Raw genomic sequence first — 21,112 nt, forward strand, 5'->3', positions numbered from 1 at the left:
TACCTCAACATAATAAAAGTCATATGTGAAAAACCCACAATAAACATCATACTCAATGGTGAAAGACCAAAAGCTTTTTCTCTAAGATCTAGAACAAGGCAAAAATGCCTGCTTTCAACATTTCTATTCAACATGTTACTGGAAGACCACAGCAGTTATGCAAGAAAAGGAAATAAAAGGCATCCAAGTTTGAAAGAAAGAGGTAAAATTATCTTTGGTTGCAGATGATATGGTTTTATATGTAGAAAACCCTAAAGATGCCATACAAAAAAAAAGAGAATAAACTCAGCAAAGCATCAGAATACAAAGTCAACGCACAAAAATAATTTTTATTTCTTTTTTTTTTAAGTTTTATTTATTTATTCATGATAGACATAGAGGCAGAGACACAGGCAGAGGGAGAAGCAGGCTCCATGCGGGAAGCCTGACGTGGGACTCGATCCCGGGACTCCAGGATCACGCCCTGGGCCAAAGGCAGGTGCCAACCCACTGAGCCACCCAGGGATCCCTAATTTTTATTTCTTTCGCTAACAACAAACAATCCAAAAAGCAAATTGAGAAAACAATTCCATTAGCATCAAAAAGCATAAAATCCTTAGGAATTAATTTAACCAAAGAGATAAAAGACTTGTAAATAAAAACTACATTGCTCAAAGAAATTAAAGACATAAATAAATGGAAAGACCTCCTATGTTCATAGACTGGAAGATTCAATATTGTTAAGATGTCAATACTACTCAAAGCTATCTACAGATTTAATGCAATTCCTATCAAAATCCCAATGATGTTTTTCATAGAAATAGAAAAACCCATCCTAAAATTCCTATGGAATCTCAAGGGACACCAAATAAACAAAACAATCCAGAAAGAGAAGAACAAAGCTGGAGGACTCATACTTTCTCCAAAACTTCCAAATTTATTATAAAACTATACTTACTACAGCGGTGCCTGGGTGGCTCAATCAGTTGGATGTCCAACTCTTGGTTTCAGCTCAGGATGTGATCTCGGGGTTGTGAGATTGAGCCCCATGTCAGGCTCTGTGCTGGGTATGGAGGCTGCTTAGGATTCTCTCTTCCCTTCTCCCTCTACCCCCACTGACTTACACACGAATGCACTCTCTCTCTCTTAAACAAAACTATACTTACTACAAAGCTATAGTAATCAAAATAGTGTGGTACTAGCATAAAGGCAGACATATAGATGAATGGAATACAATACATTCTAGACATAAACTTTTGCATATATGGTCAAATGGTTTTCAACAAGAGTGACAAGATACTTCAACAGGGAAAAGACAGTCTTCAACAGATGGTACTGGGAAAACTGGATGTCCACATACAGAAAATGAAGTTGGACCCTTATCTCACACCATATACAAAAATGAACTCAAAACGGATCCATGACCTAAATCTAAGACTGAAAACTATGAAACTCTTAAGACAAAAACATAGGGCAAAAGCTTCATGGCATCCAATTTGGCAATAATTTCTTATCTATAACACCAAAGGTACAGACAATAAATAAAAAAATAGACAACCTGGACTTTATGAAAATTTTAAAAATTGCATCAGAAGATGCTATCAGGGCAGCCCCGGTGGCTTAGCGGTTTAGTGCCACCTTAGGCCTGGGGCGTGATCCTGGAGACTTGGGATCTGCATCGGGCTCCCTGAATGGAACCTGCTTCTCCCTCTGCCTGTGTCTCTGCCTCTCTTTCTCTCTGTGTCTCTCACGAATAAATAAATAAAATCTTTAAAAAAAAAAAAAAGAAGAAGAAGAAGAAGAATATGCTATCAACAGAATAAAAAGGCACCCCACAAAATGGAAGGAAATATTTGCAAATCATGTATTTGATAAGGAATATCCAGAATATGTAAAAAAAAAAAAAAAGTCCTACAAATCAATAACAAAAGGAGTTGAAAAAACATTTCTCCAAAGATATGCAAATAGCCAAAAAGTACATGAAAAGATATTCACAACATCACTTAGGGAAATGCAAAACTACAATGAGAGATCACCTTATACCTATTAGGATAGCTATGATTGAAAAACAAAACAAAACCCAGAAAATAAGAAGTGGTGAGGAAAAGATGGAGAAATTGGAATCCCTGTGCACCATTGATGGGAATGTAAAATGATGCAACCACTGTGGAAAATAGTATGGCAGTCCCTCAAAAAACTAAACACAGGTCAATCATACTTTAATTAAAAAAAAATAAACAGAGACATCTGGGTGGCTCAGTCAGTTAAGCATCTGCCTTTGGCTCAGGTCATGATCTCAGTGGTCCTTGGATAGAGCCCTATGTCAGGCTCCCTACTCAGTGGGAAGTCTACTTCTCCCTCTCCCTTTGCCCCTCCCTCTGCTTATGCACATACGTGTACACTCTCTCTCTTTCTCAAATAAATTTAAAAATCCTAAAAAAATAAATTAAACAGAACTGCCGTATGACCCAACAATTCCACTTCTGGGTATATACTCAAAAGAAATGAAAGTAGTATCTCAAAGATATTTGTACACCCATGTTTATAGCAGCATTATTTGCCAAGAGCTAAAACATGGAAGCAACCCAAGTGTCCATCAACAGATAGATAAGCAAAATACAGCATATACATACAATGTATATTCAGCCTTAAAAATTAGGAAAGAAATTCTGATATATGCTGCAACATGAATGAAGGTTCAGAGCATATGCTAAGTGAAATAAGCCAGTCGTAAAATGACATACTGTATAAGCCCACTCATAAGAAGTACTTAAAGACAAAACTGTCTTTTTGGTGATAGGTCTTGCTACTATAAGTAACTAGGGATCAAGGACAAAAGTACTCTCCATGTTGCTTTGGAAGAGCCAATATATCTTCTGTCTGGGACCAGAAAAGAGACTAAGATAAAACGTTAGTTATTACTAGCTCTAGGACTCACTACCTCTGATAAACACACATGATATCCTGAATAAAGCAGCTTGTCTTGGAAAAGTATTTTTGAGGCCCTTCTCACTTAGAAAACCCTCATCCCTAGAAGGCACTCTGGAGTAGAGTCTGGCAAGCTCCCAAGCCTCTGCATGCATGCTGCACAGCAGTCTAATACAGGCCCCAGGTGCCCATGGCTGCTTACCGGTGTTGCGGATGATGTAGTCCAGCACCACCAGCCGCTCGAACTGCAGCAGTAGCTGCCGGTTAGTGTTCTCAGGGAGAGGTTCTGCTTCAAAACGCCGCAGCCAGTAGTCTGCATCTTTGTAGCCTTCAACAAAGAGCTGGAATGAACCAACCTGCAGCCAAAAAGGAGGAATAAAGGTATTTCCCTATAGCTCAAGTCCAAAAAGCTCAGGAGTAAGCCAGGTGGCCCATAAAGCACTGTGGAGTTTATATCAGAAAAAAGTCATGAGTGATTGCCCATCCAAATTCAAGAACCCCACCTAAATGTGCCAGAGGAATAAAGTGAGAAAGTTAGGGACTCAGTTTCTGGAGAATTATTCCTCAAACCTTAGGCCTTCAGAAATGAGGAAGATAGGAGCCTCGAGGCAGGCTATCCACATGTTTATATGCAAGTGCCTTGTTTCAGCACTTGGATGGTTATGCCACCATACACCATCACCTTTACTAAGCCACACAGGTGTTTTTTACCTTTGGCGGTAGGCCGATGCGATTGAACCGCTGCCCAACCTTTGGCACTTTCTCTAACGCAAGCCGCTTGCCCCTGGACTTCACTCGGTCAATGGCACTATAGTTGAAGGTATCACTGGCCAGGTATACTACCTACAATGGAAAGAGAAGAAATACCTAGTTTATAGTCGAATACAAGGAACTATATTACTGTAGTGGTATAGAACAAATAAGTATGTTCTATACTTATTTGGGAATAGCTGGATGCTTATCAATACTGTTCCTCTCCAGGGCATACAGAAAGAATGCATTTCTGTCTTTCTAATATGACTAGTTCAGGCCAGTGGAATGCTGACAAAGTGATGTATGTATGTATCACTTCTGGGCCTGACCCCTAAAACCTCCCATGATCCTTAGTTCACACTCTCCAATCTGTGCAGCTGGAAACGAAGGGGTCTGAGATGGCAAAACCACATCATGGAGGGATCTCAGATCTCTTGTCACTACACGGAATGACAAGGGATCTAGGAGAACTGCCTAACTGGCATGAATCTACAGTGTGAGCAAGATCCATTAAACCACGGAGATTCAGGGGTTGTTATGGCAGCTAGCATGAATTCCCCTAATATTGCCACCTCCTGGTTCATTAAAAGAGTGCCCAATCCCTATTTTCTCTCCAGATTTAAAAAAAAAAAAATCGCAATTTACTCTCTATCCTTTTATTTCTCTTATATTCTGTACTATGTGCAGTTATTCACTTTTTTAAAATAAGCATTAAAATGGGTTTTAATCTTTAGTGGATTGCTATATTTATGCATATCTACACAGACTGTATCTGGAATATTACAAAAGAAACTAGAACTAGCAGCTGCCTTTCAGGAAGGGTGGGAGAGAGGCTAAACTATTCTTCTCTGTTTACCCTACTGTGCTTTCTGATCTCTATACTAGATATGTGCATTGCCTATTCAAAAAAACATGTTTTAAAAAGATTTTATTTATTTGAGAGAGAAAGAGAGCATGAGTGAGTATGGCGAGTGCCTGTGAAGCAGGAAGCTATACATGGGGCTCAATCCCAGGATTCTGGGATCATGACCTGAGCCAAAAGCAGACGCTCAACAGACTGAGCCACCTTGGCAGCACTTCAAAAAACATTTTTTAGTGGGCCATCAATAACACTTGATTGGGGCGCCTGGGTGGCTCAGTTGATTAAGTATCCGACTCCTCATTTTGGCTCAGGTCATGATCTCAGGTTATGATCAAGCCCCATGGGGGCTTAAGATTCTCTCTCTCTCTCCCTCCCTCCCTCTTAAAAATAAATTACATTTGACTGTCAAATAGCAGTAATAAACTCTAATCCATATGTATGTCCATTATCACCCTTATCATATTGTCTTGTGATTATCCATTAATAGATCTAACCTCTCTTAAGACTAAAGAGATTAAAAAAAAAAAAAGACTAAAGAGATTTGGGGAAAAAGAGAACATCTTTTTAAATTTTTTTTTTAATTTTTTTTTTAAGATTTTATTTATTTATGAGAGAGAGAGAGAGAGAGAGAGAGAGAGAAGCAGAGACATAGGCAGAGGGAGAAGCAGGCTCCATGCAGGGAACCCGACGTGGGACTTGATCCTGGGACTCCAGGATAATGCTCTGGACTGAAGGTGGTGCTAAACCTCTGAGCCACCAGGGCTGCCCCAAAAAGAGAACATCTTATTTTTATTCACATTAGGATCCTCAGTCCCTAACACAGTGCATGGCACATGTTCTTTTTTTTTTTTTTTACATGTTCCTTATTTATTAAGTGAATGCATGAATGAGTTACAAGCTTCTTTCAAAGATAGCAACAAATGAGTCTTAGCATATAAATTCCTAAAAATCAAATTTAAACGAAAGTTCGTTCTTTTCAAAGCCTTGTAAAATTCGTTACAAATAACTAATTATTGTGCCTATGAATCTTAAAGAGGGGCAAAATCATTTCCTCCCTCCTATCCATCCATCTCTCCTCCAACGTTAACAAGAGTATCTATAATGGATGTGCAAGGTACTGTAGGTTGGCACTCTATGCCCAGAAAACACATGCATAGGAATTAAGGGGAAAAAAGGCTTTCCTAAGACTACATTACCGGTTTCCACAGTGAAAATCCTCACTCTCTCAAAGCAATAAACCACCTTTTTCCCCTCAATCAGGTTTTTTCTCAAGCGCTCTCTTTAACAACCCACTTTTTTCTCTATGACTAATGAAATTATCATAATCTGAAACCTCACAAGAACAGAGAGCTGAAACAAGCTATCAAATGAGACTTAGAGCCTTACTATTTGAAGCTCCATCATAACATGAGCCCCGTTCCCATAGTGACAGATGTTCTCATCAACTGGATAGAATCTTGTCACAAGGGTGAGGAGGTTGGGTGGGGAGAGACTTCCTCTCACTATTCTCTAGCAGCTGTAGGTTAAACTTGCAAAGTTCTGTCTCATCCCAGTCTCATGGAAGATGAGTATTTTTGTTACTGCTGACTTTGATGCAAAAGATCCTCAAGCCACATTAAGGTTCTCTAACAGCGAAAGAGGAAGACCAGAGATGGGGAAGAACAGGATTATATAAGTGACATTTCTATTATGATTAGAATTGTCATAAAAATACCATAGGCTGGGAATCCCTGGGTGGCTCAGTGGTTTAGCACCTGCCTTCAGCCCAGGGCATGATCCTAGAGTCCTGGGATCGAGTCCCACATCAGGCTCTCTGCTTGGAGCCTGCTTCTCCCTCTGCCTGTGTCTCTGCCTCTCTCTATCCTCTGTCTTTCATGAATAAATAAATCTTAAAAAAAAAAATACCATAGGCTAAGACATATGGAGTGTTTCCATTGTGCAAAGGCACTGGGCTACGTGTTTTACATGGATTATCCTGTGTAATCTTAATAGCCACCCCATCAAGTAGGAACTATTTATATCCCTATTTTTATAGTGAGGAAACTGAGCAGGCAAGGCATGTGGGGGTGTCTTGACTTGCCAAGGGTCACCCAACAAAGAGCTACAGAGCCAGAATGTGGACTCAAGCCTTGATTCTTAGGCACTACACTCCAGAAGCACAGGCAGAGTAGGCAGAGCAGGCACAGGGCCAGGTGCAGACTGCTATTTACCCAGTAAAGAAAGGGAATAACAGTGATGAGCAAGGAGTAGTTAAAAGAATTTCTAGAGTCTAGGAGGAGCCTAATAGGAGGAATTCAGGTTAGGCAGGAGATCTCAGAGCTTTAATTATCATACAAGATATTCAAAGTGTGCTATTTAACTCTGTGTACAGAGAGAACTAAAGTATAAAGGGAAGGAATGAGTTGTATAAGACCAGGAAATGAACCAGATGTCAGTGGGAGCTATAAGCAAACACTCTCCTCATAGACCTGAGTTGGGGGATCACTAGGATTGTCCCTCACGGTTTGATATTCACTCACTGATTCAGCTGGCACTTACAGAATACTTACTATAAAAACAGTACTTTGCTTGGGGCACCTGGGAAGCACAGTTGGTTAAGTGTCCAACTCTTGATTTCAGCTCAGGTCATGATCTCAGGGTTGTGGGATCTCACTGAGCATGGAGCCTGCTTGGGATTCTCTCTCCCCCCCTCTGCTCCCCCTACCCTCCAACTCACATAGCTCCCTCTCTCAAAACAAAAACAGTAAACAAGCAAACAAAAAACCCCCCACAGTACTTTGCTAGATGCTGAGAATAAGAGGAAATTTCAAGAAATAGTACCAGACTTCTACAAACTTACAAACCAGTTGACTTATTGTTTGGAGTTTGGTAGCAAGAGTAGACAGTTAAACAACCACAACAATCAAAATTTCTTCTAAAACTCCATGGGAAAACAGAAAAAACAAGTTTGAAGAGAAGCTCTCATCTGCTGATCAGTATTTTTGCCCACAGAGTCTACTATCTAAACCTGCAAAGAAAACTTCAAAACCTCTTTAGTCTAATTCTCAGAGGATTAAGGCCCATAGCTATAAAAATGCTCCTGCAACCTTAGGGCATCAGATCAGAGTTCCACCTGAAGTTGTTACTCAATCTCAGGTGGGGGCTGCCTGGGTGGCTCAGTCAGTTAAGCAGCTACCTTCCACTTGTGTCATGATCCCGGGGCCTCACATAGGGTCTCCCTGCTCAGCAGAGAACTGGCTTCCCCTCTCCCTCTGCCTGCCACTCCCCTGCTTGTGCTCTCACTTTCTGTTAAATAAAAAAAATAAAATCTTTTAAAAAATAAAATAAAATGAGAATTCCATGTCAGTTCCCTATACAGGTTCAAGCCAGACCTTTATCCTAACCCTCAGTCCCTCTTGGACTCCTCCTTGCAGACCTTACATAAGTGACTAGCTAACAGCTAGTCCATTCTAGATTTATCTAAACCATGGAATAGCTAAGAGAATGAGCTACAAAAGTAGCTACGATTCTAACCAGCATGCAGTTACCTGGGATCAAAAGACCCAGGGAACTCGTAAATGTGCATCAGAGGATCAGCGAATTTCCTGAAACATATGCAAGAATTTTACGTGTATCTTTCTCAGAATGGTTTCTATCAGATGATCAAATCATGAGCCTAAACCAACCACCTCCTCCCCACAAAAGGTTCAGGACCCTAGACTTAGGACATACATAGCCCTCCCTGGACCTAATGGTCCCATTAACATGTAGCAGGACCTAGGCCCAGGAAAACTCTGGATAGGCAGTAAAGCTCCCTGAAGACAGGTCACTGACCTTTGTACGGGGTACAATGTTGAGTTCCAGTTTTTGGTCCACCAGACTGGCCCCTGCCTCTGAGAGATAGCCCTGGTTGAGGACAAGGCAGTCTCGGCCAAAGCAGCAGGGACAGCATAGCTTCTGCAGCCACTTGGTCCACTTAGGATTAAGGTGCCCATATGGCTCTTCGTTCTTGGGTTTGAAGACAGCAATGATCTTCTACACAGAAAAAAGAAAAATAGGATGTTAAAGGCAAATTGATTAAAGGAGGTCACAGACCAGGTCAGTAGGAATCTAGAAAGACATGAGAGGGCATAGGCAGACAATCCTAAAAGACAGACACTGATTTCTCCCCAGCGTGTAAGGGGAAGACACAGCTCATTTGCACAGCTAAGAGACCCACTGCCAGAAAGGGCTGTGGCCAAAGAAGATGCCACATCTAACACAAATGGTAAAACAGACTTAACACCATCAAACCCCAACCTCCAGGGTAAATTCATACAAACTGGTATTCTGCATCAGTTAGGTAAAAACTCAAAATTAAGTATCAACTGATAGGATATGAGTTAAGGTATTATGGAATGAGGCTAAGAAAACTCCACCAGTGGTTGATTTCCTCTTATCAGTCTTACTATCCCACTCCCTGAGTGTTAACAAAACTTTCATATAAAAAGTTTAGGAATGACAAACTAAGAAAGCAACAGAAGGGAAAACTCACAGCAGGAAAAAGAATCTGCCACCTGATTAGAATGGGGTTCTTTTAAGTAACTCTGAGAGGCAACAGATTAGAACCTGAGAGGCCACAAAGGTTAAAAACCATCTTCTCTGGCAGGTTGTAACTTAATCCTCAGAGGTCCTTGTAAATACGGGATGCTGCTGCAACCCCAAAACTACAGACCTCCCTCCTGGAGTCTCTTCCCCAGGCCAGGCTGCCCTCCACGGTTATTCACATTTGTCTCATTCCCTCCAGTCACCAAACTGGTACTTTCAAAGGAAGAAAAGTAAGTATGCTATCCAAGTGATTCATCTTTGTATCATATGATTCTCCTTCTCCCCTTACCCCACAGCCAACTCAAGCTAGTCTGGGTCATAAGACATTTTCCTGTGGGTGTCACTTCCTGACAGGCAGGTCACAGCAGAAAACATACGCCCATCTGCCTGCATTAAGTATGTACTCCTATTAGGAATTAGCTAGATGCAGGTCTCTAACAATAATTGGGTCCATCTTGAGACTAATTCTTTCAAGAAGCCTTGTAAGAATTTGAGATGACAAGAAAAATACAGAACTCTCCTCCTTCCATAGGAATCAATTTACTTTTAAACACAAACAACTTGGGACACCTGGGTGGCTCAGGGGTTGAGCATCTGCCTTCAGCAAAGGGCGCGACCCCGGGGTCCTGGGATCAAGTCCCGTATCAGGCTCCCCGCGGGAAGCCTGCTTCTCCCTCAGCCTGTGTCTCTACCTCTCTCTGTGTGTCTCATGAATAAACAAAATCTTTAAAAAAATAAATAAATAAACACAAACAATTTTACTGAATCACTGGGAAAGGTCAAATGCATATTCATATCCTAGGTCTTCAGAATTACATTTTTATCCAAAATGTCTAGCAAAAGGTCTAAGTCAGCAATCTTTCTGGGCTCCAAGCCACACAGCAGCAGTAGCAAGGGGCTCCTATGACTCAGAGAATGACCGACGAGTCCATTCTAACTCTGGAAGTAGGTATAATCCACAGGACAGCTTGAGGCACGTCCCACAGCAGCCAGTTCACCTGAGGTACAATGTGGGGTTTGGCAGGCTGGTCCCCAGTGGGAGGAAGACCAAGACACTCCTATTAGCAAGGCTAAAAAATAACAGGTCTAGGCTTAAGTACTTGCATTAAAGAAAGAATAACCTGAAAGCCAAGATGACAGCCAAAGCCCCACTAACAGACTCACTTCTTAAACTTCTCCATTTCCTTCAGACATAAGGATAAACAGAAAGTATCTTGACGACTTTGAAAGCATTAGTGATCATCGCTGCCTCAGTATCACACAGGGCTCATTAAATAATAATGTTTGGACAGGACACGTGGAGGGATGGTAGGGCGGGAAGGATGGAGGAACTGAAGGACATGAGGCAGAAAGGGAGTCAAAGGCCTTTCAGAACTAAGTGTGGCCTCAGTTCAATTCAATTCTGTTAACATGTGCTCAGTGCATCGTTTGTGTAAGATGACGTGTGAGCGCCGCAGGTGCCACAAAATACACGACACGGCCTCGGGTCTAATTTCCAAAGCTAATGTGAACTTCACATTTTCAGCTGTGTTCCTGCGTACTAAAGAATACTCTCCTACTTCACAGAAAATAAACTCTAGAACCACTCAAATCAGAAAGGCACTCACATTATTTGGTTGAGAAAGAAAATGTCTACTGCCTAATTTTTCTCATTCTCCTCTCTCTTCTTTACTTTCAGTTCCTTTCTTAAATTTAGGAGTAAGGTTTGGTTTGATGCCAATATTTTTCAAATACCTTTCCTTAACACCCACTTAGTAACCCTCCTTTAATAAAGAGGGTGATGTACAGAAAGTTTAAGCAGCAGCAGCCGCAATGGAGCTGCAGTGCAAAGACAACTTCCCGGGAAGCAAGAGGCCATTCACTGGCTGGTGTCAGAACCCACAACCAAATACTGGTACCTGGAACTCAAAGGGTTTTCTCTATCTTTCTGGCAGCCCCAAGGAGGACGGCATTGTGCTGTGCTAAAATTTAAGATAGTTCAAGCACATTGCTCATATTGCACAGTGAAAATACACAAAAATAACTTTTAATAAAAGTTTTTTTTTTTTTTTTTTTAATTTGGTAAGCATGAAGTTGATGATTCTCTAACATTTTGTCTTAAGATCTCTTTAAACTCGGGCAGCCCCGGTGGCGCAGTGGCTTAGCACAGTCTGCAGCCCGGGGTGTGATCCTGGAGACCCGGGATCGAGTCCCGTCACACTCCCTCCCTGCATGGAGTCTGCGTCTCCCTCTGCCTGTGTCTCTGCCTCTCTCTCTCTGTGTGTCTCTCATGAATAAATAAATAAAAATAAAAAAAAATCTCTTTAAACTCTTAATTATTAAAGACCCCAAAACTTGTTTATGTGGGTAAAATCTTCATTTGCTATACTACAAATTAAAACTAAAATGTTAAGACTGTTAATTCACTTAATAAAAATAAACCTATTACATGTTAATATAAGTGATATATATTTTTATGAAAAATAACTATTTTCAAAACAACTTTTAGTGAAAAGGCAGTCACTGGTTTACATTTTTGCAAAACTCTCTAGTGTCTGGCTTATTAATAAAAGGCAACTAACTGTATTTTTATGTTTTTTTATGTCTTCTTAATATTCGATCTGTTTCGATATCACACATCATGTAGCCTCTGGAAATCTCCACTGTGCACTCATAGGAAGTGAGAATGAAAATGGCAAATAGTCTTAAAATTGTTATTATTTTGACCTGTGCACCCTTAAATGGATTCCTACAGTCCTTGTGCCTCACTCTGAGAACTGCTGTATTCTGTATTATCAGCTGGATAGAAACAGCACTCCTATTTAGGGAGAGAAGCCTTATTTACATATTAACTCTTAGAAAAGAGAGGGATGGGCTACTCCAAATATATGAAACTCTGAAAGAAGGTGGGATCCAAATAGAACGCACTGGAAGAGATTAAGCTTGTATTTATTTTCCTATCAACTGCCATTGACCCGACCTGCCTTATCCATTACAACTGGTGGCCTGGGACAGGTCCCTGTAATAGTAACGATGCTTAAAAAAAACCTCAAGAACTAAAACAAAAACAAAAACAAACAAAAAACACACAAAAAAAACCACCTCAAGAACTACATCTAAATATGATGTACAGGGGATCCCTGGGTGGCTCAGCAGTTTAGCACCTGCCTTCGGCCCAGGACATGATGCTAGAGGCCTAGGATCAAGTCCCGCATCGGGCTCCCTGCATTGAACCTGCTTCTCCCTCTGCCTGTCTCTCTGTGTGTGTGTGTGTGTGTGTGTGTCTCATGAATAAATAAAATCAATCAATCAATCAATATGATATACAAACTTGACAGCCTCTTAACACTTTAGTAAAAAAATGTTATTCTGGGGGCTCCTGGGTGGCTCAGTTAAGCATCTGTTTTCCAATTAGGTGGTAATCTCAGGGTCCTAGGATACAGCCCTACTTAGGGCTTCCTGCTCAGTAGGGAGCCTGCTTCTCCCTCTCCCTCTGTGCTTGCCTGCGTGCATGCTTTCTCTCTCAAATAAATAAAATCTTTAAAAAAAGTATTCTATTTGAGATCTTTATTCTTTATTGGGCTATCAGTGTTGCTCTCAGCCATGTGTAAGGATATCAGAACTTCTTGGGAGGGCACAGGTAGTTGGAAGAAGCACACTCAATAACATAATTTTATATTTGAAAAAAGAAAAAAAAAAACAAAACCTGTACCATTGTCATGACAAGGTCTTGATGGATAAGTGTTTTTAAAAGATTGAAAATTGGACCGCCCAGGTGGCTCAGCGATCTAACGCTGCCTTCAGCCCAGGGCGTGATCCTGGAGACCCAGGATCGAGTCCCACTTCAGGCTCCCTGCATGAAGCCTGTTTCTCCCTCTGCCTGTGTCTCTGCCTCTCTCTCTCTCTCTCTCTCTCTGTCTCTCTGTCTCTCATGAATAAATAAAATCTTTAAAAAAAAATTTGAAAATTACTGATACAAGGCCTCGTTCCTAGAACACGTGAGCAGTATCTGCAAAATTTTGAAGCAAATACCAGTTAGCATTATCTAATGAATTACCATTCTCAGATGATCATAAAATCATCTTCTCACAATTCTACAAATTTGCTTTACTCAATGCCATGTATCCAAGAAAGCCTAACCCAGAGGTCAGTGGGCATTAACTTAAGAGGAAAAAAAAAAAAATTTAAGATAGTGGGGCAGAGTGGTTTTTAAACTCTGAGCTCCTGCTAAGCACCAGGAACTATGCCAGGGGCTTTCATGTGTGATATCGCATTTAATCTTCTTAATAAACTAGTGAATCACATGCTATTCTATGATTCTTGGCAATATGAACATATAGTATTACTAGCCTCACAAATCAGAAAATGCTCAAAAAATATTTTCATAGGTGATTGAGTGTAAGACCAGAAAGCACAAGAATGCAAGTGAGGAGGATAACATGAGCACTCTCTACCATGCCTTCTGATCTAGCATTTTCCATCTTACTTTTCTAGGTCCCCACTTGCTTGCCTTGAGGGAGAAACCATCCTAAATTGGGAAATGAAATCAGGGCCATTATCTTTAAGAACCTTCTAGCTTTTCTAGCTCCAAAAGCAGCTATGGCAGAAACTGCTGGTTCCCCCAATCTCTGTTGCCTCTTCTTCCTTGGACACAGGACTCTGCATTTAGTGGGGCCCAATTAAGACTACGGTTACCAGTCACTACTGCAGTTAAGTTCTGAATGACGGGATGCAAAAAAGGGTCTGGTGCAACTTCTAAGAAATGTCTTAATGGAAGAGGGCATACTCTCCCTCTCCTTTCTTTCTTTCTTTCTTCCAACTGGCTAAAAAACACACAAGATGTCTACAGTCTGAGTAGCCATCCTGGATCATAAAGTGGAAGCCACATGCTAGGGATGGCTCATCAGCCTGCGGAAGGACACACATTGTTCATAATGCCATGCCAGCCTTGAACAGCCTAGAGGTTTTTTCTGAGAGTTAAATGTACTTATTCAAGCCATTATTGTTTTAAATTTTCTGCCACACATAGACAAGTTTAATCCTAACCAATATGGTAGATGAAAAGAGAAAGCAGAAATTCAGATGACTCTCTTTGAGGCAGCACAGCATAGTGTGAGGAATATGAATTCTGGAGCCAGTAGGCCTGGGTCTGAATCCTGCCTCCTTAGCTTACTGCTAGACCCTAAGCAAATTAGTTATACTGTGTGCCTTAATTTCAATATTTGTGAGGAGAATAATAGTACCTACTTCCAAGAGTGTTATAAGTGCTAAGTGATTATTATTTGTAAAGCACTTAAAACAGTACCTAGCAGATAGTAAGTGCTATCTGTGTATTTGTTAAATAAAATAAACAAACATATTTGGAGCAGGGCCAAGGATGACATGACCAACTACAGTGAGCCTGTGGTCCACTATAATCCACCACAGCATTTAGGAAGTGGTCCTCTGCTGTGAGCCACATTTTCCTCAGTGGGAGGAAGATGGTTATATTAAAAGTTTTGTCAGGGCATATGTGTTTTGACTTCCTCTCTAAGAAAGGACAGTGACCAGAAAAATTTATACCCTGTGATCCTACAAACCACCAAGAAACATACCTGTAGTCTGTCATTCTCTGAAGCCTATGCACAGAGGTGGTAGTACTTTACCTGCCAGGTAAAGGTTAAAGATCTTATTGCTTCTACCTGTCAGAACACCAGATCACTTCTCAGCTGACCTGACACACTTCCACAAAGCTTTAACAGAGTCATGAAGGAAAAATAAAACCCTTCCCCCTGTTACTATACCTATCAAAGATAATTAGCCCCTTCTTACATCAGCCAATAAGCTTTAAAAAAAAAAAAAGTAAGGTAAAATTAACAACAACAACAAAAACCACTTATTTAAAAGACAAAGTATCTTGCTAACATTTAGACCTCAGGACACCCACTCTTCTTTTCTTCTAGAAGTAATGGTTCCCCTTTGAGCTTTCAATTTAACTCACTGCTCCCTTATTCGAGGGGCTTGGAAAGACTTATTATTCCCAAAGTTTTCCTCAATTTATGTTAAATGAGCTGATAGCAGAATTGCTTTCTGGTTCTTGATGATTTAGGGACAACAACATCTGGGAGAACGACCAGATCATTCAATAAACCTCCCCAAGGGCTACAAGTCAGACCATCCGGGCCACTTGTCACTCCTATAAGAACAGACCACCACCCATCTAAAGTGTTCCCACGGGGGAGACGCAGGGAAAATTTTTGCGGGAGATAGGACAACCATTATTTTAGTGAGTATATAACAACAGTATATTTTCCCAAAAAACCATTCTGGCCCATCCGAGATCTGAGAGGAAAAATCAGTATTTTTTGACCCACTGATATTCCAATGATACCTCTGGTTTGATATAAACGCCCTGAATTCATCTGCAGCTATCGAAAGAATAAAGTCACCTCTCAGCTGCCCCAGTCACCCCATGTCCCATCCCAACCCATCTCATCCCCGTCCTCCTTTATACACACACAGGGTACAAAATAAAGGTCAGCAAACATTTTTGCCTTAGCTTAAAAAAAGCAAACTGCTGATAGTCCTGGGAGAGAAATGAAAAGTAAAATGTAGCAGCTAGTCCTCGGTTTCTAAAACTCCACACTCTTTACTGAGAAACCATAAAAAAGAACTTGAACAATTTCCCAGAAGTGAGCAATAACCAGGACAGATGAAACCGGTTTAAGTCCACCTACTCCATCACCGACGTCTGCCAGTAAGAGCTCTGGGACGGCGGGAACATCCCCACAACACAGAAGGCTGGCACCGAACCCTCAGAGCCCTTGATGCATCACCCGTCCTCCTCGGTGAACAGCGACAACGCTGGTTCGGTCCAAAAAGAAGAAATGGACCCAAAGCTCAAATCTGTAGGACAACGGCCGCACAGCAGACTCCGCAGTTTAAAGCTAAGGAACCTACTAGAAAGCAGCACGTCCCCGCGCGTGTCCCGGCGACAGGCCGATTGCCCCACCACACCGCTGGGCCCCTCCTCGCCCGTATCTGGTCAATTTCCTCTTTTCATTCTCCGCTCACTCCTCCCCCACCAAATAGGTTCTGATTTATTTCTTCGGTTCGCAGACTTCTCCATCTCCAGTCCTCAGGGGCATTCCAACATCTTGCCAGGGGGCTCTGCACTGAGAAGTTGCTCCCTTCGTAGCCTTTCACCCCCCCCTGCCTCCGGCTGTGCGAAGCGCCTAACTCCCCGGACAGGCCCGCCCTCCCCAGAGGCTGCGGCGGCGGCCTCCGCCCCACTCTCACCCCCTGGGGGTCCTTGACGAAGTAGCTTCCGCTGGAGCCCTGGTAGATACGCTCGGGGAAGATGCAGCGTTCGATGGCCAGCTCGGCCAGCCGCACCACAGCCTCGAACTCGGGGTCCTCCGGGAACTCGTTCCGCTCGCGGTGGGCCTGCGCGGCGTGCGCCGCCGCCGCCGCCTGGGCGGCCAGCGCCTGGGCCTGCGCCGCCACGGTCTGGGTCTGGCCCTGGGCCGCCGCGCCCCGAGCCCGATCCAGCAGTGGCTGCCGCTCCCGGTCGTGGCCTGGCGAGCCCGGTGGAGAGGGGGCCGGGCCGGCCGCCGCCGCCGCCGCCGCCGCCGCCACTCGGACCGCGCCCCCCGGCACCTGCGGAAAGTGAGAGCCCGAGCAGGACGGGAAGGTGTAGTCCGGGGGTTGGGCCCGCTCGGGGGACACCAGTGGGCTCGTTTCGTCCATCCCTCAGGCGGCCGGCTCCGGGGCCCGGTGAGCTCCACACAGCTGAGCTCCCGGCCGGGACCAATCCGCGACACCCCCAACCCCCGCCTGGCCAACCAGGTCGTGGCGCCTCGCTGGCCCCGCCCCCCCCAGCCTGTTTACTTGGCGACGAGTAGGCACGACCCCTCGCGCGCGAACGGTAGCCAATCAGAACCGGCGTCTACGTAATCGCGCCCTCCGCAATTTTCGCCCGTCACCGTCTGTGAAGACTGCGCATGCTCCATGCTCCAGGAGCCAAACCTGGGTCAGACACGCCCCCTGCTCTCAGCAGCCCTGCCTCTCGCTCAGCTTCCGATTGCTGACCTGTCCTCCGGTGCTTTCAGTGAAGCAGCCTGCCCAATCAGTCAGTCGTTTGTTGAACGCCTGCCAGGAGCCAGCCGGCTCTGAAACTGCAGAAATCTAATCTTTGTATTTGCATTCATGCAATCATGCACCCAATCCTAAAATATTTATCGAACACCTACTATGTTCTTAAGTGCTAGAGACAAAAATAAAACAAAGAAACAAAAACCCCTGATCTACCTAAATAAAAAGGTTTTAAAAAATTACCACTATAGGGGCACCTGCGTGGCTCAATGGTTGAGCGTCGGCCTTTGGCTCAGGTCACTAACCCCGGGGTCCTGCGATCTAGTCCCACATCAGGCTCCCCGTAGGGAGTCTGCTTCTCCCTCTGCCTGTGTCTCTGCGTCTCTTTTGAATAAATAAAATCTTAAAAAAAAAAAAAAATCACCACTGTAAAATCTTGGTGTCTAGATACGATAGGGACTGAGTATATTTTTATTAGTGAAAAAGAGAAGGAAGAATTGTTCTTGCCCTCAAGCTGAAGACACACAGCTCTCTGAGGCAGCAGAAGAAAAGGAACCAACACTAAAAACTGAAAACTCCATAATAGAAGTTCAGCAATTTGGGGATAGGCTAGAATGTCAGCAAAGGCCTTAATAGGGGCATGTGCTATGAGCTAAATTTAAAGGAAGACTGTATTTAGATTACTGAGGGGGAAGGGAGAAGAAAGGGAATGAGTCATTTGAGTTTGAACCCCATCTCCACACTTAAGCCTCTGTTTTCTTACCTGTAAAATGGGAATTATCATCCCTTCCTCAATTAAATAAAAATTAAAATAATGTATGTAAAATGCTTAGCATAGTGTTTAGTACATAAAAAGTACATTAAAAAAATTATCATCCCTTCCTCAAATAAGAAACAAGATAAGTGGTTAGTACCCTCAACAAAGAGTGCCACCTTTTTATTTGTTGATGTTGTTTTTGTTTAAAGTTACCAGCAGAGGGCAGCCCGGGTGGCTCAGGGGTTTAGCGCTGCCTTCCGCCCAGGGCGCGATCCTGGATACCGAAGATCGAGTCCCACGTAGGGCTTCCTGCATGGAGCCTGCTTCTCCCTCTCCCTCTGCCTGTGTCTCTGCCTCTCTCTTTCTCTCATGAATAAATAAATAAAATCTTTAAAAAATAAATAAAATAAAATAAAATAACCAGCAGACCAGAGGCATGGGTTTTCACAAAAGATAAGCAGCCATATTATAAGCAATATTTCATAGTCATTCTTTCTTGAATGTCACAGCTAACTAGAAGTACTGAATTGAAACAACTGTTGTTTAATTGTATGTATGAGAATGTCTCAATTTTTTTTGCCATGTAAACCATTTATGCAAAGGCCCACACAATTTCCTTTTTCAGTTAGAAGACATGTATTTCCCTTTCCTATCAGGCATCGAATAATTCAGTAATGCTTGCCTTTTACATTCCAAGGGTCACAGCCAGAGATGATCTCCTGGTATTATTCATCTCATTTAGCCCCTAAGCTTCAAATTATTGTGAAGGAAATCTCAAGATTTAGAGTTCTCCCTTGAGAACTCTATGGAAAACTCTCAGAATTTATTTCAAATTCTACCCCTTAGAACTTGATTTTCCTTTGGCTGAAAAAAAAAAGGGGGAGGGTCAATACATTCCCTATTACCTATGAAGAGCTAGCACTCACCAAATACTAAACACATGCCAGACATTGTTTTTTGTAAAGTACACGGATTTAACTGGGTTACCTGTAACTGGTATTATAGTCTTCCGATGTTGGAAAATGAGTAAAGTAACTTGCCTATGATCATGCTGCTGGTAAGTGGCAGAGCTGGATCCAAATCCAGGCAGACTAGCTCAATGCTTTTAATACTGTATTGTCTCTTATTAAATATCTCTATGAGATTCATTTCATATGTGATGCGGGAAGGAAAGGCAAAAGAAAAAATTAAATTTCCTTACTAGTTACAACCCACTGACAAGTCCTTGAAACATGCAGAGTGACATTCTGCTAGGAATTCAGTTGCCTCAATATTAATACTTTGCTAAGGGCAAAAGGCTTAGCTTAACATCATCCAGCAATTCCCCTCCCTTAGATCCTGTAAGTCTACTTTAATATATAAAACTTCCTTTGGAAAGTTCCTTTATCTCTACTCCCAAGATACATGTTGGCAATCATCCCCCAAGCATATGACCCACCAATATACATCTGAAGGGTCTCATGACTAAGGTTTTATTAGATGGTAATAAATGACCTTTTCCCAACAATAGGTCTTGTAAACCTTGCTTCCAAAATTCCTAAGGGACTTAACTATCCCTAATCCCCTCACAAGTTGAAAGTATGTACCCACCTACTCCTCATAATCCTAGTGCAGCTCTTTTTGCCCACGGGTCCTGCCCCCATGCTTTAATAAAACCTCCTTTTTGCATGAAGAGATCTCAAAAATGATTTCTTGGCCACTGGCTCCATATCCCAACATCTTTCCTATATCAGTATGTACCTCCTTTCTTTCCATTTTCACCAATGCCACATGACTTTTGAGACTCTCAAGATGTCTTAGCTACATTATTAAAATAGCTTGTGAGTTTGTTCCTCTGCTTCCAATGTCTTTGGTTATCTCTGAGTATCACTACCAGATTAATTTTCTGAGAACACTGGTTTCCTCGTGTCACTGCTCTGATTAAGAAATTACATTTTTAGGGATCCCTGGGTGGCGCAGCAGTTTGGCGCCTACCTTTGGCCCAGGGCGCGATCCTGGAGATCCGGGATCGAATCCCACGTCGGGCTCCCGGTGCATGGAGCCTGCTTCTCCCTCTGCCTGTGTCTCTGCCTCTCTGCCTCTCTCTCTCTCTCTCTCTATCATAAATTAAAAAAAAAAATAAAAAAATAAAAAAGAAATTACATTTTTATTGCAGTAAAATATGCATATTTATCTGTTGTGCCCAAGATTGCGATCCGAGAAACCACCAAGGAGCCCACACCGATGCAAGCACACGAGAGTTTATTAGCAAGCTTGAGCTTGGGTCCAAGTATACTCCACACAGCAGTGCAGGGGCTTGGACCCGGAAATGGGTTACAGCTGGGTTTTTTATGGGCTGGTCTAGGGGATTTTCAGAAGGGGTGGAGGAATTTTTTTCATTCCAATATGGGGGAAATGTGGGGGAGTTTCTTAAGATCTGATATGGGTTTCTCTGCGAGGGCATTCTGAGCTCTGTTATCTTTCTGATATGGGATTCCCTGCCGAGGAGATTCTGCAGTTTTTCCTGTCAAGTTCAGCTCTTATTCACAGGGGCCTAAGATGGCTCTACTTGTGCTAATGCTAAACTTGAGGTGGAATGGCCTTAATTTTTCTCGGCCTCCACATATCATTTTAACCATTCACAAGTGTACAGTTCAGTAGCATTAAATAAATTCATAATGTTGTGTAACCATCATCATTGCCTATACCCAAAACTTTTCTTTTTTTTTTTTTTTTTTTTTTTTTTTTTTTTTATACCCAAAACTTTTCATCATCCCAACATCATCCCAACAAAACCTCTGTATCCATTAAACAATAACTCCCTCTTCTTCTAGCTCCTGGTAACTTTTATTCTACTTTCTTTGTCTATGAATTTACCCATTCAAAACACTACATTTTGTAAACCATATCTTCCCCCTAATCTTTCAGGTTTATCCATAATTTAACCACAATCTATTTAACCTTATTTCATCAAGGTTTCTAATATACATTCTCCAATCTAATTAGATCTGTTTTCCTGATATGCCATTCTCTCAACCACTCACTGTATTTATATCTATAGTCACTACCACACAGTTTTAGCATGTTTAATCTTTGAGTGTTAGAGCTGCTTGTGTCATATATGTCTGCTAGTCTAATCTCATTTTATAGGCTGGAGAGCTTAATAACTTGCTTGAAGTCACACACAGACTTCAAGCAGATATGAGGTTTGAAAACACAGAATCCAAGTCTTTTTT

General features: G+C 42.3%; 1 protein-coding gene across 1 annotated transcript in view; it reads right to left on the reverse strand.

The window, feature by feature from the left end:
• PI4K2A (phosphatidylinositol 4-kinase type 2 alpha) overlaps nucleotides 1–16,876 on the reverse strand; it is a 31,037-nt gene extending 14,161 nt beyond the window's left edge. Inside the window, exons 1-4 of the mRNA XM_072805782.1 lie at nucleotides 16,346–16,876; nucleotides 8,336–8,536; nucleotides 3,619–3,750; nucleotides 3,110–3,263 (exon numbers count right to left, since the gene is read on the reverse strand). Coding sequence (XP_072661883.1) covers nucleotides 3,110–3,263; nucleotides 3,619–3,750; nucleotides 8,336–8,536; nucleotides 16,346–16,795 — 937 coding nt within the window. The 5' untranslated portion in view covers nucleotides 16,796–16,876. The remainder of the gene's footprint in view (nucleotides 1–3,109; nucleotides 3,264–3,618; nucleotides 3,751–8,335; nucleotides 8,537–16,345) is intronic.
• Nucleotides 16,877–21,112: the final 4,236 nt, after the last annotated feature.

The sequence above is a fragment of the Canis lupus genome, chromosome 29 (genome assembly GCF_048164855.1).
Source record: "Canis lupus baileyi chromosome 29, mCanLup2.hap1, whole genome shotgun sequence".
Classification (NCBI taxonomy): domain Eukaryota; kingdom Metazoa; phylum Chordata; class Mammalia; order Carnivora; family Canidae; genus Canis; species Canis lupus.